This window comes from Centropristis striata, chromosome 14 (genome assembly GCF_030273125.1).
Source record: "Centropristis striata isolate RG_2023a ecotype Rhode Island chromosome 14, C.striata_1.0, whole genome shotgun sequence".
NCBI lineage: Eukaryota > Metazoa > Chordata > Actinopteri > Perciformes > Serranidae > Centropristis > Centropristis striata.
In genome coordinates, this window is record NC_081530.1 from 21,815,427 (window position 1) to 21,836,199 (window position 20,773).

General features: G+C 41.9%; 1 protein-coding gene across 2 annotated transcripts in view; it reads right to left on the reverse strand.

Moving 5' to 3' along the window:
- Positions 1-274: 274 nt before the first annotated feature.
- rbms3 (RNA binding motif, single stranded interacting protein) overlaps positions 275-20,773 on the reverse strand; it is a 340,839-nt gene continuing 320,340 nt past the window's right edge. Inside the window, exons 13-16 of one of the 2 annotated variants that reach the window (XM_059350713.1) lie at positions 13,354-13,464; positions 6,013-6,102; positions 4,071-4,195; positions 275-2,388 (exon numbers count right to left, since the gene is read on the reverse strand). In XM_059350713.1, coding sequence (XP_059206696.1) covers positions 2,325-2,388; positions 4,071-4,195; positions 6,013-6,102; positions 13,354-13,464 — 390 coding nt within the window. In that variant the 3' untranslated portion in view covers positions 275-2,324. Of the gene's footprint in view, positions 2,393-4,070; positions 4,196-6,012; positions 6,103-13,353; positions 13,465-20,773 lie in introns of both variants that reach the window. The other variant, XM_059350712.1, reaches the window with a different exon arrangement.

A 20,773-nucleotide genomic window follows, 5' to 3' on the forward strand; every position in this document is an offset into this window, starting at 1 on the left:
GAGAGAGAGAGAGAGAAAAAGATCTTCTCACCTCACTCTGGAGAAAAAAGCAAAAAAGCATATTTTTAAAAACTGTCAAATCATTCTTTTAAGCATTTATATGTATTTTTCACAGTTGTTCCAATATACGTTAGCTTCCAAATAAGTCAGTACCATTGAGTGACAAAGTTTATGCAATCATCGCTAGACTTCAAGCTGTACACTTTTTTGTTTTACTAACAACTGACCTGCTGTCCAGCATGCAGCAAACATCACTCATCTGGTATTCTCAGCAGGTAAATACTCAAAAAAGTGACCTAGGTTTGGTGACACGTGACAAGAGATTATCAGCAGCAGGGAGTTTCCCAGTTCAACACTGAAGCTCAGTATGCTGACTTAGTTATGGTTGAATTGAAGAGATAAAGGACAGAAATCACTAAGGGGAGAAAGCTGGAAGCAATGTGTTGACAACCACGGAGCGTAGCGAGCAACATTCCCCAATCTGTTTCCTAAAGTTTTCCCTGCAGGATCTGAGAGAAAGAGAGAGGAGAGAGAGAGAGAGAGAGAGAGAGAGAGAGAGAGAGAGAGAGAGAGAGAGAGAGAGAGAGGTGGAATGCACCCACGGCGTGTGAAAGCATCATAATGAGACACAAAGAAACAAAAAGACAAGAAGAAGAGGTGAACAGAAAAAGGACTTTTGGTAGGACTGCCACTGGTTGTATCACACTTTAAATACTGTTTGATGTGTGTGTTTGAGCTTGTACAGTAAGTGTGTGTATGTTTGGATATGTGTTCATGTGTGTGTGTGTGTGTGTGACAGCTTGGACAACCATGGAAACTAGCTTAAACCCGGCGAAAAAAAAGATGTTAAAGAAGGATAGTAAGGACTGGTCCGGCCATCAAGGTCAAATAAAAAACAACGACAACAGCAACATCAACAACAACAATATCAACATTAACATCATCAACAACAACAACATCAACAACAACAAAATCAAACTGAAAAATGAAAAGGAAAGGAACACAAAAAAAAAACAAAAACAAAACTCTGGTTCAGAGTGTCTCTTCATCTTTGGTATAAAAATGGCCATCCATGGGCTGCATTTGATCCACAACTAGGAAAGACTACAGAAATTGTCAACAATTTCTTCTATTGCTTTTGCACTGATTGGTTTAAACCGTAAGCTCCTACTGAATCTACTGTTTTTTATTTCACTGCCAGAATTTTTTCCGTAGTTTTTTTTTTTTGTTGCTAATTTTATAATTTTTTTCTTCTTGTTTTTTTCTTTTTTTTCTTCTTTTTGCAGTGTGACAAGCAAAGCGGGCTAAAAACATCTTAAAGCTCATAAAAAAGGTAAAATGTGGCAGATAAAAAGCACTAATGTCATTGACAGCAACTTTTGCCATGTAAAATAATAATTATGATAATAAAAAACAAGTTCAGCATTTGCAACAGACTGCATCCACAATGCAGCATGTTTTTCTTATGTTTTCATTTTTTCCTCAATGTGAAAAATCTCTTCAAAGCTTCTTCTCCCCCCCGAGTCTTTCCCCCCCCAACAGACATTTTGTTTTCTTCTGACACTTAGTTACCTCTGACATAATAATTATCAAAGTTTTCTTCTAATGAAGAAAAGAAAAAAAGCTCTTCTCTATTAAATCTGTACAGCTTATGTGATAGATTCTTTTTTTCTCTTTAGAACAACTCAGCTAGTGTCTTGTACCCTCCGAGTGGTCCAAGAGACTGATCTCGTTTGCTTTTTTTTTTCTTTTCTAACCAGACGTCAGACTTTAACTCTGTAAAAAGTTTCTGCCGCCCTTCAAATTAAGGCCATGAAGATTCAAGAAAGAAAAAACACTTTGTTTTCGAATATATCTAGAAAACTAAAATTTAACACTAGAACATAAAAAAGAGTGAAAAGAAACTGTAGCTTAATATCTGAGGAAGACAATCTCTGTGTGTATCTCAAACTTGACTCCCCTTTTCTAATTACAAAATAAACTTCATCACCTACCTGCGCATTCAACCTTGTTTTTTTTGTCGTTTTTTCTTTCTATTTTTTTCCTTTTTTTTTTAACTGGTTGAGAATTTTCTTTGAGAAACTTTTCAAGCTTCAGCCCAGCCCTTCAGGCAGGTTCCCAGACTAAACAATTTCACTTCTTTGCACTGTGCCCAGCAATTTTCCCAACATCCCCTTCCTCAGCACTCTTTGCCTCCGTCTTGCGTTTTATTTTTTTTCATGTTTTTTTTCTCGTAGGCCAGGTAGGAAATGAAAAAAGTGTCTCTTTTTTGGTGCCTGGGCAATCTGGAAGCAATCTCTTTCTTTTTCTCTTTTTCCTCACATTCACAGTGCAGCCACCTTCTGTCTCAAGGCAACGCTGTCACAGGAACATTCGCTCAGGCCGTTGCTATCTGATGAAAGAGGAGAAAACAGAGAGAAAGACAGAGAGAGAGAGAGAGAGGAGGGGAGGGGTGTGTGTGCAGTTGTAATCAAAGCACAATATTACAAACACAGAAAAGCAATAGAGCTGACAGCTGACAGCTCCATCACAAGACAGAAGCACGTTAAACATTTCTGATCGGGTCACAAAAGCAAAAAAAAGTGCCGCCTAAATGAAGAGCAAATGACAACAGCAGCCAGGAATAATTTTAGTCATTTATAACTGCGTCTCTCAGTACTCTCATTTTATTTAGATTAGTATTTATACTGAGCTGCTTCACTATGACTGTTTGTCAAAAAGAGATAACTTGCAATTTGACTGCTTTTGTTATTACAAAGTATAAAACAGCTCAAAATCATATTTCGTAAGATGATATCCCTTCAGATCACAAATGATTCACAGGCAGGAAGCTTCTCTTTACGAGTTTGATTTAGTTTTGAGAGTGTTGATGACGGAGCTGACATACAGAAACATTGCATGCCGGCTATATGAATATAAAAATACCTGACAAATCAAAGTATTTCATCACAAGCAGGTCAGCTTCATGGTCATAATTTCACCCATATGACCATAAAGCTGACCTGCTCATTGATTTGCAATATGACCTAATATACACACATTTAGGAAATGCACAATATATGTAATTTCTGCAGCTAGGGGACTTTCAATCAGTCAAGCAATAACAAAAGACAGACTTTGATGATACCATGCAGTTACGTGTGATCATGAGAGTTGTGATGAAAATCTATCTTAAGTTACCTTTAGTCATGTTTATTGACATTAAGTCACTTTATTCTAATGAAATAGCTGCATGTAAAGTTAATATAACCTAATATTAACTTGCTGACTTATTATTAGGTGAGTCGGCTACCCATAAATCTACTGTAGCTGACCTTCTGTGGCAAATTCAATGGGACTACAAAATAACTTTATGATTGTGTTCAGTGTTGTTGCAACATTATAATATTACTGTACATATTAGCTTGGTGGCTGGTGACATGAGTCATCTGTGATAGTGCAATGTTGTCGTAAAGTGGATCAATATTGAAATATATCATTAAATTAGGTTTCTACTGTGTGATAACTGCGTTGCAAAATGGCAGTAATTCATAAATAAATAATGCTTTGTGGCTGAAAAATATACATACATATCATAATGCTGACTGTCTACCTTGTATATAATGTTCCTCAAGTTTTTATTCTCTTTTTCTTTTAATTGTTAATACTTCTTATATTTCTAAATTTTTTATATTGTAAATTGTTAATCCTTTATTATATATTTTACTTGTTTATTTGTTAATACCTTTCTTATATTTCTAGTTTATACTGCTGTTTACAATTTAGTTAGTAACCTTTTTTTCCTATCCACTTTGGTGCTGTAACTGGGACTAATAAAGGAAATCTTAAACTTAATAAGAGTCACAGAAATGTTACAGATACCTTAAAAGGGATAAATAGTTTGGAATAAAAGGTATAAAAAATATCTCATGACAAATGTATATTGAAAATATGAATTATCATAACGCTCATGCATTTTAAGTGTAAAAATAATGTGAAAAAGGTTAATGATAAACAATAAAAACGCCACTGAACGAAGAGGACGGCGTGTTGAAATGGACAGAGAGTGACTGCTTCACTGTGGGACTTACTTGGACTGGTATGAGTAAGCAGGAACATGGTCGGCAGCACTGTCCACTTGGATCTGTTGCTGCTGGCCCGCCACCTCCTGTGACGAGGGAGCCACTGTCTGGGGGGAGGCGTCCGTCACCACTCCCTGGGGACACACACGGGAGGAAATGTGTCAGCTCTGAACTTTAACAAGCAGCTCTCTGCCATGCTTGGCACTTCCTGCTGAACAGCAAAGGACTGAACTGAGTAAAAATTCAGCTCCTGCTACTTCTGTCGCCTATACATGTGTACTGCTGGACGTCCTTTCTATCCTGCAAGAAGAACACTGAGCTTTTTATATATTTTTTCCTAACTGTACTGACTGTAAAACCCCTGTCAGACACACTGGTAATATTATACTTTAAAAATATTATATAATATAATAAAAAAGCTGTTTTGACATGACATAAAAGCAGACCAAATAAAAACGTCATGATTATTAACTTCCCAGACTGACAGGTCCATCACTCTGTCTGAGTGAGACAAACAGTTCTCACACCCACAGAACTTAATTTAAAATATTAAACTTTTCCATCCAAGGATGCCAATATACGGTTTGTCAGAAATGCATATAAAATAATGGTGGCGACATGTAGAAATGTTCCATTTTTGCACGGTAAAATGTTATTAATTTGGACATTTCACTCCAGTGTGATGCCGAATTGTAAGGAAAATATGAAGAAAATGTGTCTTTTATAGAACAATTAAGCCATTTAAGCAGAAAACTGAACTGAATATTAAAAAAACTAAGTGATTAAAAGAAAACACACAGCAAACAATGATAGGGATTAGTGTATAGGAATCAAATATCTATGAAGAATAAAAAAGGTCTTTAGTATAAAACGTTTATTAAAAGTTTCTTGCAGACTTTTATTTCTAAGTATGTAAAAAAAAAAAAAAGTAAAAAAGTCTTTAAAGTGGCCATGTGCACTGAATTCATCACAACAACCTCTTAGCCCTTTTTATGTCTCTAGCATAACAGATAGCCCCCATCATTGAGTCATCTCAATCACCTTTAACAAGCTCTCAAGGATACTGCGTCCTGTCCATACATCAGCCCTGCAGACACAGGCTGATGCAGTGATATACACCCTGCTGCTGACGCTGGCATTGAGAGGACGATGGCGAGGATGAAAAAGGTAAGAGGCGCCATGGGCTACACTACAACTACATTTCTCTCCTCTGTCCCGCTCCTTCATGAGGAACTTTCAGAGAGGAAGGGGCGCTCGGGAGGAGGTGGGGGGGAGGAGGGACTAATGGGTCTGTCAGGGGAAACTGTCATTGTCCGTGGCTGGTGGGCTAACCAGAGCGCCGTGGCTGACGGATGTGTGTGTGTTCCAGCTACCTAGCAGCCTGGACCGGCTGAGGAGAGAGAGAGACAGCACCGCCGGCACTGTGTCTCACTTGAGCTCCTGTCATCTGATACACGACTGATAGTCCATCTGAATACGACCGCACTGTCAGCCGCCAGACAGCCGTCCCGCTCTCCTCGCCGGCCCGCCCGCCTGCCTGCTTTCCACGTTCATCATTCCTCAGGCTGGACTGCCCGAGCCTGCCAGGAGCTCAGACAGCCGCCGAAGAAGTGACAAAGTCTGCGCTGCACTTCAAATGTCTTTCCCAAATACTATAAAACTTCTGACTCATCCTGCTTTGCTTGCAGTTTTCATCCTTGTTATTTGCCCGGTGGTGCGAGGCCATTTGTTCAGAGAGAATACGAGCAATTTACAGCCTGCTTCAAATGTAATCTGTCTATTTAATGACTGTTTTGCTCTGTTAATGTGGAGAGCAGGTTTGGGAATGATGAAGTGAGCGCTTGTGCATGTAAGCGAGTGGGCTGTCAGGAGTAATGATGTGCTCCTTTGGGCAAACATGGACAGATTTTTGATTATTAGTAAGTACTGTGTGCATGCGTGTGGCTCTTACTTCGACAGGGACGGCTGTTGGAGGCACAGGAGTGTACTGGGGAATGTAGGTCCCTTGCATAGGTGCCGCGGCAGCTGCTGCAGTCATGTACTGAAACAAAAAGGGACAAGAAAGACTTCACATATCCAACAGTGATATCACAATTCCCTCAAAGTCTCATTCACTGCAATTATCCCCCAAAACCACTGGGAATGAGAGCCTGCTGTGCCCTCTGCGTCCTTCGGAGGGCGCTAAAAGAATATGTGAGAGCAGAAGAGAGTATGTGAGGTAGAGCAAGGAGAAGGAGGAGGAAGAGATGTCCAGCTGTTCCACCAAGACTTCACAGGGAGGCAAATACACCAGGCCACAGCTGAGAAGAAGGTAAAAAAAAAAAAGAAAGTTGAAGGGAATGAAGGGAGAATGAGAGAGGAGAGAGGAAAGAGAAAGCAGGAGGTCTGTTGCCTGTGGCCTATATTCCTTTAGACATGCCTGCTCCGGCTTTTAACTGGGTGCTAGCTCTCTCCATGATGGCCATTTTACAGACGTGACACAAGTTCGGTTACATGACAGCCAGGGGGCTTTCACATGCAATATGAATGAGGACACGGCACTTTGTGTGAGGCTTTTTTTCTTCTTGCTGTGAATGCATGCAGTGTGTGAATGTGTGTGTGTGTGTGTGTGTGTGTGTGTGTGGAATGGTGAACATGCGTGCCAGTGTAAGCCTGATTTACCAGTGTGTGTGCTTCTTTTTAATTAGCGCATGCCTGTGCATAAAAGATGACTTATCGCTATTTGTCTGTCCAACTGTGCATGTATGAGCTCTCTTGTGTGCAGCTGTTGGGAACATACATGCATGTGTGTGTGTGTGTGTGACAGAGACAGACAAAGACAAAGAGGCTTGGAATGATAATGCTGCAGTACAGCGCCAACGGATGTGATCCCAGATAAAAGCCACCAGGCTGCCTCTCCGCCTCTCCTCGTCTTCCTGCTGCTTTTCCGGACCAAGGAGGAAAAAAAAGGGAAGTAGAATCTCTTTCTTTCCGTCTTATTTTTTTTCTCGTCGCCTCTCAGTCCCCCTGCCAGTGCTAAAAAGCGTGGCGGCAGTATGCAGTAGGAGGCAGTAATGGAGGGGCTGTGCCGGGCTGCGGAGCCTTTCTTGGCCGTGGGCCCGGCGGTGCTGGTGAAGTGTCATTACCGGCAGCGTTGCTAATGGATCGGGTACGGCTCCACCGCTCACCGCTAATGAGAGCAGCTAAAGGCCATGGACATGGGTGATTAACTCCCCCACCGTCGCTACACATGGCCAGGAGGATGCCCTGGGATGGATGTTAGTGTGCGTTCGTATGTGAGTGTGACTGTGTGGGCATGTGCGTGTGAATTTAAGGTTATCACACCTTCAGGCCTGTCACGCTGGACGGGGTGAGGCGGCACATCCAGACTTCCTGACACATTAGCACATTACCTCTCTGTGTCATCCCTTCTTCCCTCTCACCTTCCTGTCACTCGCTCTCTCTCCACTTCTCTCTCTCTCTCAACCTGCTATTGTCTAAAAGGGCCTATCAGGTTGTTGAAGTGACCTTCTCCCTGGTGAATCGAAACCATGCATACCAATTTTCCTCAGGACTTTTAGTCTACGCTTCTCCTTCCCATTAACTTATTCAGTCAACTCACCTGTGAGGGCTGCATGAAAGCAAATGAAGGGAACCAGGAGATAATTAGCAATATCAAAATCTCCCTGTCAAAGGCACGATGTCCATTTGAAATGTTATATTTCTCTGCAGGACTGCAAAAGGAATTTAAATGAGATTTAACAAGAAAATTTAATAAGATAAGATTTTTTCCTCCTACCATAACCATTAGTTAACCTATTTAATGTGGCAGGTTGAGCGGGGCATATTTCTGCAGTCGCTGCTGTGGCAAGTCAGAGGGATGTCAAGCCTGGCTACAGTGAATTGGGTTGCTATGGCGATAAAGATGATTTTTGTCCAATTTCAACTCTTTTAATACTTCCCCGTCCATAGTCAGGGGACAGGTTTGGGCAATATAAAACATCCCTAATTGGCAATAAATGGTGTTTCACTCTCGCATTCACACACACACACACACACACACACACACACACACACACACACACACACACACACACATCACATATCCATGCACATGCACATGCACACATCCATGCACACACACACACACACACACACACACACACACACACCTGCGACCGGAGCAGATGGCGTGTGCGTATGTTTGATGAACGGGAGGCCTGAATAGTTCCTTAACGAGGCTGGTGTGAGTAGACTCCTTAAGTCTCTTCTCTACCATCACTCTCTATGACATACCACTATAACTACAGTATAAAGTCACACCGCAATGCAGCAATGCCAGGACGACACAACTTATGCCGCATTTCCACTGCACGGTACGGCACGGCACAGCTCAACTTTTCTTTTTCAGTTTTCCATTAGCAGAAGTTATGGATATTACCTTGTGGTGTTTTGGTACTACCTCGGTTGAGGTTCCAAGTGAGCTGAGCTGATAATAACAGATGATTTTTTTTTTTGGGCCACTTTTTGCCTTTTATTGATAGCGGTAGAGATACAGAGAGAGACAGAGGGGAAGACCTGCAAGAAAGGGCTTGGAGTCAGATTCGAACCTGGGCACTTTACAGATGACGGCCCATAAAAGCGGAAGTTAGAACACAGTTGGGGAGACTGAATCGTTACTTGCACTACATGGGACATCCTGCACAAACCCGCTATTTTTAATATATTGCTACTGTCAATAGCTACTGCATTCTTCATACAAAAATTGCAGCCTGCAAATTTACACCACTCAAAAGTAAGTGAAGTCGGGTGCGTAAGTTTGGTGCTTACACGGATGATCCCACACTTATTTTTTTGCTTTCCATATTAACAAGAATTTCTGTCTGTCTGTCTGTCTGTCTGTCTTGTGTTGACATGCTGTTCTGTCGCATCGTCTGCAAGGTGGAGGATAACAGTTGATCAAGGCAAGAGCATCCAGCTCCTCAGTGTATGTTATTAATGGCGGAGCAGTGTGGGGATGGGCTCTGATGACTATTGATCTTAGCTGTGGGGCTCCGACACAATGGGAACTATGTGAGATGCACACCAGCGTCTGTGAATCACTTCATATCCTTCATTTCGTGGCCCCCGGGCTTTTATAACACCCTGCCTGCAGAGATTTGTACCAGAAAAATCAGTGTCATCTTTTTAATCACTTCCTTAAACACATTCTTATCAGCAGGCTTTTACAGTATATACTTTACTATTTCACTAATTCAGTATTAAAGGTACCCTGTGGAGATTTTGTCAACCCCCAATTAGAACTGTGAAGCAGTTCTTTGCGTCCACATTTTGTTTGCATTCACAGATAGACACGAGTATGCACACATATGAGGCACAGTCCTGCCAGTGGTTTCACATTATCCCACTGATCAACAGGTTTTACTTGATTGATTGTCAATATAGAAATATTAGCAGCAACTTTGATTCTAAATCAAGAATTGATCAAGCAGTGTTGATTCCGACCTTGGGACCTTTGTTGGATTTTTGGATCTCTCTGTCTCTGCAAAGATGTCAAAAAATTATCTTTAAAAATGTATTTGTGTTTAAATTAAGTTCAAATAGTAGAATGATCTGCCTGTAGAGAACCAAATTATGCAGCATGTGGTTAACAGCTGACTCTGTTACATGGAGTTAATGTTTATTTTAGATAATTAAGACAGAAAAGTTTCAGGCAAAGATTTTACTGCAGTGTAGAGTCTGGTTCTTACTGTAAGCTGATGCATTTGAGGCATATAAATTGAGAACATATTCAAATTCAGAAGTTCACAGTTTAGATACAGAAAACATAATTTAAATTCATAAAAACTTTACATTTAGAGCACATACTTGAAATTCAGAACATTAAAATTCACTCAAGAGGGGCACAACTCTTGCACCATAATTCTTGGCTGAGAGCCTTTAAAAACATTCAAACATACATAGTAAAGCTTAAAAATGCCATAAAAGGTTGTCCCGGCTTTAACAATTACCTTCAAGGTCCTGCAAGGACCTTACTGCTCAGCGGTTCAGGGAATCACCCAGTTGTCAACATATGTTACTGTTTGGATGTGAAGCTACAGAGAGTGGAGTGCATGCTCAGTCAACTTGTCCCGGGTGAGTTCAGGTTAAATGTAGCCGAGCACGGTTATGGAAATGTAGAATAACATACTGTACTAAGACTTCCCCACAGAAAACCCAGGGAAACAGCCCAGATAATAGAGGGAAGCACTTCACACAAATCTGTCTTCCAGGGACAGAGAAGCTGTCAATCACCACTGTCACCATGACAACAGAGACCTGGGTTCTACATGCCATGACAGGAATAGGATGGAAACACAGAGGGAAGGTCACCTCTTGTCATGTCAAACACTCTGTCGCTCACGCACAAACACAGGCACTGACACACTGAAATGATCGAGCATGTGCACGTACACACGTGCATGGTAACTAACAAGCATGAGCAAACACAAAGCATGACAGATAGACTCCTGCAAAGTGGTGAAAGCTCAGAGATAGTAAATAAATCAGTAACAGAGCAATATGCACCAAACATGGTCAAATAAATCAGTGAGGAGCTTGGCTGGCATGTTTATGTGCGCCATCCATAAAGAGTGAGCCTGCGGTTCTTTAGCATTCAAGTTGTTCAGGATAGACAGGCACCAAAGTGACTATAAAAGTTGTCGAAAACAGAATATTTTCTGGTGCAGCAGCTAAATTCCAGAGCAGTGACCATCAGACGGCAGCGATCCATGCTTCCTCATTACGAGCCGAGGTTTTCCCTGCTGCTCCTTTTTAACAGGCCTAACCCCTCCAGCCCGATCCGCACTGCAAAATAACACAGTTTTCTCGGAAAGCTACGGTCACCACACCAGTGTCACGGCTTGGGCGGACCGGGAACATTTGGTTCTTTTCCGCGCCACAGCCATACACAAACAGCCGCAGAGAGCGCTGGAACAGCCAAGAGTATTCTGAGGTGTGGCTTGTCTTCCAGCAGCCAGAGGCGGCCGTGATAAGTTGTTGACTTTGGAGACGCCACTCATGGCAGGTGCTGTTAAATCACGTGACCAGAGGGGGGCAATGAAAACACCACATGCGTGTTCACTTGAGGAATGCGGTGTCAGGTCCAGTTTACTACACGGATAGTTTCAGATCCTGGTTCCTAACCCCTCTTTTAACAGGCTTTCTCAATCAGGCATTATGAAAGGGCTCTCACATCTGGCTTGAGAAAAAGCTTTATAGGAAACATGTCTCAATTCCCATAGATGATCAAGAGTGGCATGCCGTGTGTGCAGCTCAGCCATAGAGAAGTTATGCTACACAGCACATCGCCTCAGGAAAGCTAAGCAGGCAGAAAGGGGAGAGGCAGCGAGAGTAAACCAGAAATGAAAAAAGGAGAGAGAGTGCCTTAACCCACTTTCTCCTTTAATACAACCCATCAAACATCAGAAGCCATCATCATAGATTAGCCTGTCTCTAATCCTAGCTGTTAGCACAGCTGGGGCAGATTAGGGAGGGGGCATTCCTGACAGAGCCAACATGGCGTCACAGTTGCTGACAGCTCACCTGGAAACACATGGGTAACTGTACAATACAGCACTGTTTCAATCATGCACACACACATATGCACACACACACACACACACACACACACACACACACACACACACACACACACACACACACACACACACACACACACACACACACACACACACACACACACACACACACACACACACACACAAACACACACACAGAGATCAAACGTAGTCCCGGAGCAAAGCTGCCTGCTTGCCTGCCCCCGGGCAGCGGGGTTAGGGCAGGAAGTCAGGCTTCAGAGCTGCGCGACACCTTTAAGTCGACTTGATCCTAAAACAGGGGGGAGTTCCTGGTTTGGGGGGGAGGTGGTGGCTGAAAGTGTGTGTGGAATAAAGAAAACTGATGGAGTGATAGATCTGATGTGTGATTTAGAGAGTGAGGGAGACAGAAAGTGTGAGAAAGAAACAGAAATTAGAGGGTGAAAGTGAGGAAGGTGGAGAACAGAGGGCCCTGTCACACTGTTAGACTTCACAGGAAGTCTGTTTAATGTGGAAGATCACGGAGGAAACATGCTCTCTCAATATCTGCCGGTGAATGCATGCAGTGTAAAACAAATGATACGGCCGCTCCATGGCAGAGCACATGTGGCGACAGCCTAAGACGCTTTGGCTTTCTCAAAAGGAAAAGTGAAATCCATCTCTTACTCAATGTGTACTTTGTTTTAGAACCAAATGAACAATGTTCCAAGAAGATAAAAGACCTCCACTTGGTCCTCCTGACCCAAACCTGCAATGTAATGGACACCTGCAGTTTCCTCTCACAACTTTCTGTTGCAAAAAGCAGATGTAGACTGTGACAGAGGATAAGGAATAACAGCCAAACCACTTGCAACAAATACATGTCAAATCACCTTTCTATGAATGGCTATGTCATGTTTGTGCATGCATTGCTAGTGAGGGAATTAAATATAATTATGGGTTTAATGACACCAAAATCTGAATCTGTGCACAGGCTTCTTCCTGTGTTTATATAAACTTTTTTTAATCAATTTTGTAAAAAACATGTTATTATAAAACTGGTTAGTGTGTGCTCCATTTTAATAGAATTTTAATTCATTAAACCAACATAATCTCACTGGTACTATGAGATATATAATCTTGTATTTGAGTCACTTCCTTACTGCTAAATCTTAAAGGATTATTGTCAAATATGTTACATTGTCCCTCATGCCAAGGAAAAAATAAATTATTTGCAGGCCGCAACAGTTGCAAAACTCTAAACTTCATGAAACTTGCCAATCAAAATGCAAATAATGTGTCAGAGGATGACATCAAACTACCGTTGGTGTGGTGCCATTTAAACCAATTTAAACTCAACAATGGCTTATAACCAAAATTAACAAATTAATAAAATTTATATGGTTTCTTTGTGTCTCTGTGGAACAGACTGTTTGGATGAAACCAGCTGCTGGTAGCAGAAAAAACCTGTTTAAAAAACATATTGTAAACACAGATCATTACATTCATTTTTTTAGTTTTTATAGATAATGCATATGTAAGGGTTAGGATTGTGGATTTATTACAGTGCAGCTTGTATGTAGCATAAGAAGATCAAGTACTCAAAGCTGCTCTGATTGGCTAGTACGTTTATCAACTTGGAGGTTCTCATATTGGAGTTATGGCTGCTAGAGGGGCTCATGTTTGTGTTTAGGGACGTGCATGGCTCATTGTAGCTCACAGTGAGGAGTACTCACACTTCCTGTAGTGCCCAGGGACAGATGGTTCATCTGCTGGGTGAGAGGGCCCATCATGCTGGCAGGCTGCATGGACATAGTGTGGTCCATGGCTGGCGTGATCACTGCACCCTGGTGGAAATGAGAGAAAAGATGAGGGTGAGATGGAAGCAGGAGCAGAAGAGCTGATCAAGATTGTGCATGTAATAATATTCCTTATTCTGATTTTTATCAGCCTCCACAAAGTGGCTGACAATCACCCTGGAGTCCATGTCAATAACAAAACAATCTGTATAAGCATCCATACACTTGACTTCTGTGTCAAATACAGCTTCTGGTTGCAGCTAAAACCCCAGCAAAAAGCCCAAACAAACCAAACATGAATATCAGAAAATAAGCAAACTGATATAAAGTAGTTTAAGCTGATATACTGTATATAAGGGTGTAAAAGAAGAGGATAGGGTGTGGTGGGTTGTTGCGGGAAGGGTTAAAGGAGGCAGGAAGTTAGGGTGAGAAAGGGCAGGAAGAAAGAAAGTCAACAGGAGGACAGGAAAGAGAAAATTCGGGGAAGGGGTGGAATCGTCAAAAAAACCTTAAAAGCAATAAAAAACAGTGGAAGGGAGAAGGGTGGGGCCCAGGCAGGGGTGACACAAGGACATTTCAGCCAGAGAACAAGAGAAGAAGAAGAATAAGGAGGAACAGTGTCAATAAAGAGCAACAGAACACGGGGACATTTTCAAGATCAATACACACTATTGTCTTTGGTCCATCAAAATAGTCAATATCTGCTGCTGATGTATCAACAATATGGGTTTGTGCAGTTCATTGATTGCAGCGAGAGGACGCCTTCCCTCCCTCCCTCCCTGTCTCTCACTCACTCTCCAGCCTCCCCTCCTGGTGTAATGCACGGCATGTTTTCCCTAACGGGCGGATGAGAACGCTAGAAGCTTCTTTTTCACGGTGCAGTGGAACATGAGGGAAAGTGATGAAACCATTGTTGCTCTTTCATCCCTTGTCATGATAGCTCCATTTCCCCAGCACTGAAGCCTCGGGAGGAACGCGTTCAAAACCGAACCCTTTTCCTCTGCTCGGCTCGCCTCTCTTCTCACTCTGTGTGTCCCTACTGTATGTGTGTCTATGTGTTTTTGCGGGTAAGCCTGCAACACACTGTGTGTTACAACATCAGTGCACGAGCGTCAAAGAGACTCACGGTGTCTATGTGAGCGTGCAACTCCAATAGTGTTCACGAGTGTGTGCGTGCATGTGCGCACCCCACTGGTGACTCTGTGTGGGCCTATTGGAGAACAAACTGTGCAGACACAGCCTGTCAGAATCGCTCTGCTTGTCTACTCCCTGCATTCACAACACAGTCAGCTAACTCTCTCTCTCCTCCCTCGTCTCCCTCCCTCTCCCACTCGATATGCAAGCTTCATGTGATCCTTCCCCGAGTTTCACCTCAGCACAGACAGAAAGAAACTGGGTGAGTGCTGACATCAGTATCACGATCGCACCAGCTCTTTCTAAGTCTCATTAAAACGTAGTCTCATTAAAAGTGTTTAATGTGTGGTGGTTAACACGCCACTACATTTAAAACAGGTTGCACCATGCAAACTTAAGGATGTAATTTCCACTTGGATGGGTTGGTGGCTTTTGTCGCCCATGTTTCTGTTTCTGAGGCTGTATGCAACTGCCTCATCTTACTGGTGAATGTCAGGATATATGACACCTGAGAGGAACACCTGCAGATCTACTCAGGGCTGAAAAAGAAAAAGACTTGATTTTGGATCATATTAAATATGATAATAATATTATTAAAATTGTGGTGCATTCATGTGCTCCTTGGATGGTCCAGTTTTTCACAGCTGAGAAGTCGTTTTTACCCACTTTGGTGCATTCAAGTGCTTTAAGTCGTAATTTGGAAACAACTTGGACGCTACAAAAAAGATGTAAGATTGTATTTTAAATGGTAAAATGCGCTTTACACTACACACTATGCTCATTCACCCATTCAAACACACATTCATATTGGTGGCCGAGGCTACCAGGGCACACTGGTGCCACCTGCCACCATTGGGAATTCATTCACACACCAATGAACGCAGCAACGGGAGCAATTTGGGGTTCAGTATCTTGCTCAAGGATACTTCGACATGTAGGCTGCCATGGTCAGGCTCACAGCTGCCCCCATCATCAGAACAAGAGCAAAGGGCACCAATCACGTGAGCCATTTAATATGATCGGGAACTTATTAGGCAATTTGAATCAATAAATGACTAGTTAGCAACTTGCTACAATAGTACTAAGATCTTCGGAAAGACGTGCAACCCAAATGCAGATTTTGCAAAACACAAATGTAAAACATATTGCAATTAATATATAAAGTGACCTAAAGTCTCTGTATTGTGTGGAAAATCTAATACTGCAAAGTAACTTGTGTTTTTAGGTCAATATTTCTCTCACTGTTGAGTACTTAGTTCTATTTCACCACTAGCTGCGATTGACAAAAAAGAAAAGGAGAGGGGAAACGAGGAGACACGAAAAAAAGATTGTGTAAGGACAGGAGAAAGATGATTAAGGAGAGAGCTGATGGAGGTCATCAGGAAGACGGGAGCAAGAAGAGACGGACGGAGAGAGGGAGGAAAGAGAATTAGAGAGAACGGATGAGGGACACACGAGGGAGAAAGCGACAGAAGACAAAGACGGAGAAAGACGAGGAGAGGAGGCGAGGAGGAGAGAAGGAAAGAGAAAGAGAGGAGCGAGAGGCAAGCAGCAGGAGCTGTGGGCTACCTGTTACTGATTCAGCCTCTGACAATGCCTTTATAATGGGAAAGGGAGAGCAACGGAAAGGCTTAATTCACAGACGTGTCAGGGAGAGTTAAGCCGATTTGTGATTTCGATTTTCTGTGTTTGTGAGACTGAGTGTCTGTGAGAGAGGGGGTTTTAGTGTGTGTGTGTGTGTCGTGTTGTGTTGTGTGTCCGTCCAGGGACAGACTGGGGAGGAAAGAAAATGGGAAGGAGACTGACACAAATAGATAATATATGGTTGTGATTTGTCCTCTGTGTGAGAGACAGACAGAGGAAGAGAAAGATAATGAATGCTTCGGACGTCTCTGCTACAAATGTATAACATGATGTTCACAGATCTCCTCGACGTATGCGCATAGTTTGGTGTGTGTGTGTGTGTGTGTGTGTGTGTGTGTGTGTACATAAAACCCATCTTGCTTAAGATGGTATTGATCCTCTCCTAGACAGGAGACAGATGATATCAGCCCCCCTGGTTGTTAAATACGTTGATATATACTCGGCGAGCAGAGACAATGTACAGTAAATAAGAAATCTTGTATAAAATCTTACAACCTGCAGTGTTTTTTAATGATCACTCATTATAAGTAAATAGCAGCACTCCAGCTGATGGAGGCCTGATCGCTATCAGCTCATATTCATTACTTTGTCTTTAGAGTTGCTGATCAGAAATAACAAGTGTAAAACGGGTAAGGCGTATACATAAATGTCACACAGACAGAGAGTGTTTTTACTGCCTGATCCATTATGGCTGAAGAATCTCCAGCATGTGCAGTTTACTTTCCTGCTTAGCCCGACAAAGACTCGAGATGCAGGTAGAGAGCATGTTTTGGTGGCTAGTATCGACATTAAAGCAGCTATAAGGAGTTTTTGAACAGTCTCACTTTAACACTGATGCTTCTATGTGACCTACATAAGCAAATGAGAACATCAGTGAGCAGATTAGCTAGTTCTATATTAACCTTAATGCCTGTTCGCTCGTCTGATTCCCTGCAAAATCAATGAAATGATTTACGAAACGCAGACCAAAAAGCCTTTTTTACATTTTCCCATTGCATATTATATTTAGCCGTTTAAAAGGGAGCTGGAAGATGTTATTTTGGATGTTATAGTTTGTGATTATGGCTGATATTTGGGCAGGTTCTGCACAGTGAAAAAAGAAAAGATTTGACCAAACAACAATAAAAAAAGCTAAAAGGGACAGTGTCAACTGCCAGTGTCAACTGCCAGTCAACCTTGGTTTACTCTCCAGGTACATTATGTCTATTCTATTTCTGAAATAAGATGTCGTTTTACATCAATGTAATAATTTGCATCGGTGGTTAAAACATTAACATTAATACATCTTTAATCTTACATACCCACACATAGATACATTACCTCATCACTGTGTATAGTGCAAACAGCTGTGTGTTAAGTTTCTTTCATTTTCCCCCCAAAACAAATGCAAGCACTTGCCAGATCTTAACGACAAAAGAGCGGCACCTTTTGTCTTTAAGGTGCTGAATATTTGGTTTCTTGCTGCACAGGATTAACAGTATTAGGAAATGCAATAAAGTTGTGCTCAAAGTGCATATAAAATAATCTTCATGGACTGGCAGTGTACAAATGAAAGAAACATGTTTTTTTCTGCAGAATGTCTTCTGCAGACACTTCCTTTAAAATCCTGCAAAGATCAGTATCAGATTCTGATGACTTTAAACCACGATCAGTATCAGCTGAAAAAAATCTGATCAGAGCGTCTCTACAGCTCATCTCTATTGCTGCTGCAGGTTATAATAGACAGAATTATTGCTTATCTACACTGTTGCTTCAAACCAGTGCTGATATATCGCTACCTTCAGGCTGTGACAATGCCCTCGCTCCCAGTGCAAACAGCCTGAGGTCACAAAGAGAAGCTCACACTGATCCTCACCTTGAAGAGATAATAATAATAATGATAAACATTATTCATACAGCACATTTAAAACAAAGTGCTTTACATGGTTCGGGGCCCTGATGATTCACTGCTAGCAAGAAGACATCCATACTGTACACAAAATCACTGATAGCCCAAAGTTTTTTAAGTAAATGTGCTTTCTGACAGGTGAAATGTGAAAGTTGTAGGAGAAAAAAAGACATTAAAAGCCTCAAGGACGTCAAATAATGACAGAGGCTGTATTCCACTCAAACAAAGCATCACTTGTGTTGTCCACATGAAAGAGGGCCCACGTTTGACTCGGCAAATTCCTCGCTGTGTTTGACAGTTGGTTTCTCCATGTGAGGTTCTGTGGTTTGGATACTGATGCTGGAGAGTGTGTGTGTGTGTTAGTGTGTTTTGTGTTGAGGTAAATGTGACACGCAACACTGCAGGACACTTGCAAAGGTGCTGCGGCTACACGCCACAGGGTTCGAGTAATTCTACTCGAGCTTTAGTACTGTGCAGACATTTCTCAATTTCCAGTGAAACACACAGACACAGACTGAGCTTGTTCAGTCAGTCGTTATTGGTGTGGAAAGCCTGGTGTTATAGAACATCTGCTGATGATTGACTGGTAACTGTATACAGTACAGAATGCCACGGACCTCGAGCAGCTTGCCCACCTGAAGGGTAAACACTGTAGGTACTGAAACTGTATCCACAGATCCACAAAGTTACTGGATAGTGTTTATGCCTTTCATCCATATTTATACGTTTCTGTATGATCTGAATGTGTGTGTATCTTATTTGCCTTGTTTTGTATTTGTGCTCTATTAAGGCTAACAGTAGTCACCGATCACTTTGCCTTCACCGCCCTCGACTGTGGCCACAGCTTTCAGATGCCCTCAGGCAGCTTTCTATTCGGGTAAGCCCGAAAAAGGGAGCCAGCCATCCTGGGTCTTTCACTCTAATCCACAGCATGAATCCCTCCTTGGGGCTAACAGACTTTTCAGGGCTACCCTGCTATTACCAACACAGTCTCTGCCAGACACAACGTATAAGTGGAGCGAGAGAGGGCTCACACACAAAGAACAAAAAAAGAGATACAGAGTCTGGACTTTAAATGTTTCTATTTGATCTATGCAGACAGTGAAAAAATGTGCAAACGTGCAGATTTTTCAGTCCATGTTGGACTTTTCTCAGTGCAAAATGATGCATGTATGACGAGTCAACCTATATGTTGATAACTCTGCAGGTGCACTGAGTCAATCATAGGTGTCAGCAGGTCAAGTCATCACAAACACACCAGAACAAATAAAAATCCATAGAATAGACATGTTGTCATGCACATACCATAGATTGTAATTGAACGACATTAAACAAAAATTAAGCCACAATGTACCAGATACATCCACCCAACTAATCGTAAGTCAATCAATCACCTTTTAATGATGACATCAAACCCCCCTTTTCAACCATCAAATAAGTAAACTAAACTTTAGGAAAAATTAATTTGAAGTTATTAGTTTGTCCCATGTCTCGTCCTCCAACATTTCGGGTTTATGACCTATGCCTCAGTCAGCCACTAGGGGGTGATCAAGATGTTTTGATTGTAGACTGGAGGTGGTTTCCGTGACGTCACCTATAGGTTTCTGCAGAGCCAAAATCGGTGGCTCCAGCCATTGCCTTTGCCATTTTGGCAATGGCTTACTCCTCCTAACTCCCATCCAATCCAAAAATAGTCCAAAGGGGCATCTGCCTGTCATTTAAAGCAGCAACGTTCTTAATTATGCATAACTTTAAGCCTTAGTGTTAGTCAAACAGGTGAGTGATATAAAAACCATAACAGTTTTTTTTAACTAGGCTGTAAATGTGTTTATTTCGACTGTAAAGTTTGAGCCATTTCAACATGTGAGTCTATAGAGATTGACTTGCTTTTGAAGCCAGCCTCAAGTGGCCATTGGAGGAACTGCAGTTTTTGGCAATTCCACATTGACTTCACTTTTCAGCCCTGAAAAAATCTGCTTAATTGGCTTGACTCTTGGGTAGCTGTCATGTCAGTCTTTGTGACACATCCTGACATATATACATATGTGTTCGTTTATACACTGGGGACGGGACCTAATAGACAAAGCTTGCCATAAACGCCAGGAGGGTGGACTGCTAATTTTACCCAACTGAACTAGAAGAGAAATATTAGGATACACTGATGAACAGTAATGAATGAAACCTCACAAGTCGACACTGATGTAGATAGCAGCTTATCTTGGCCTTCCCCATCATGTTTAAATTTGAAATCTCATTTTTTTTGAACGGTGTTGTGCAAACCCGACAAGAACCTACAGGGAAAAGACGGATCGTTAGAGTGACAATGAAGCAGCTGAGGGGCCACAACAATGTATGTTAACAGATTAGCATGTGGAGCCAGATACCGGTGAAGGATTTCACACCTCTGGCAAAGATGTTTATCTACTGTGTTACTATTTGTCCTCCACAATGAAATGACAACAAGAGGGATGATGGATGAGTCTCCTGCCACTTATTGATTCATTTGTCTGTCAATCATGTGAAATATCTCAGAGGATTGAATTACAATAAAATGTTTGCATATCACATGCTGCAGGCTGCAGTTACAGGTCTAAAAAATGCTATTAATTGGCCATAATTTACATTGTTTAAGCCAATGCCGTTGCGTTGGTGTGCACAAATGAGTTCAATCTCTAAAAAAATGATCATAGT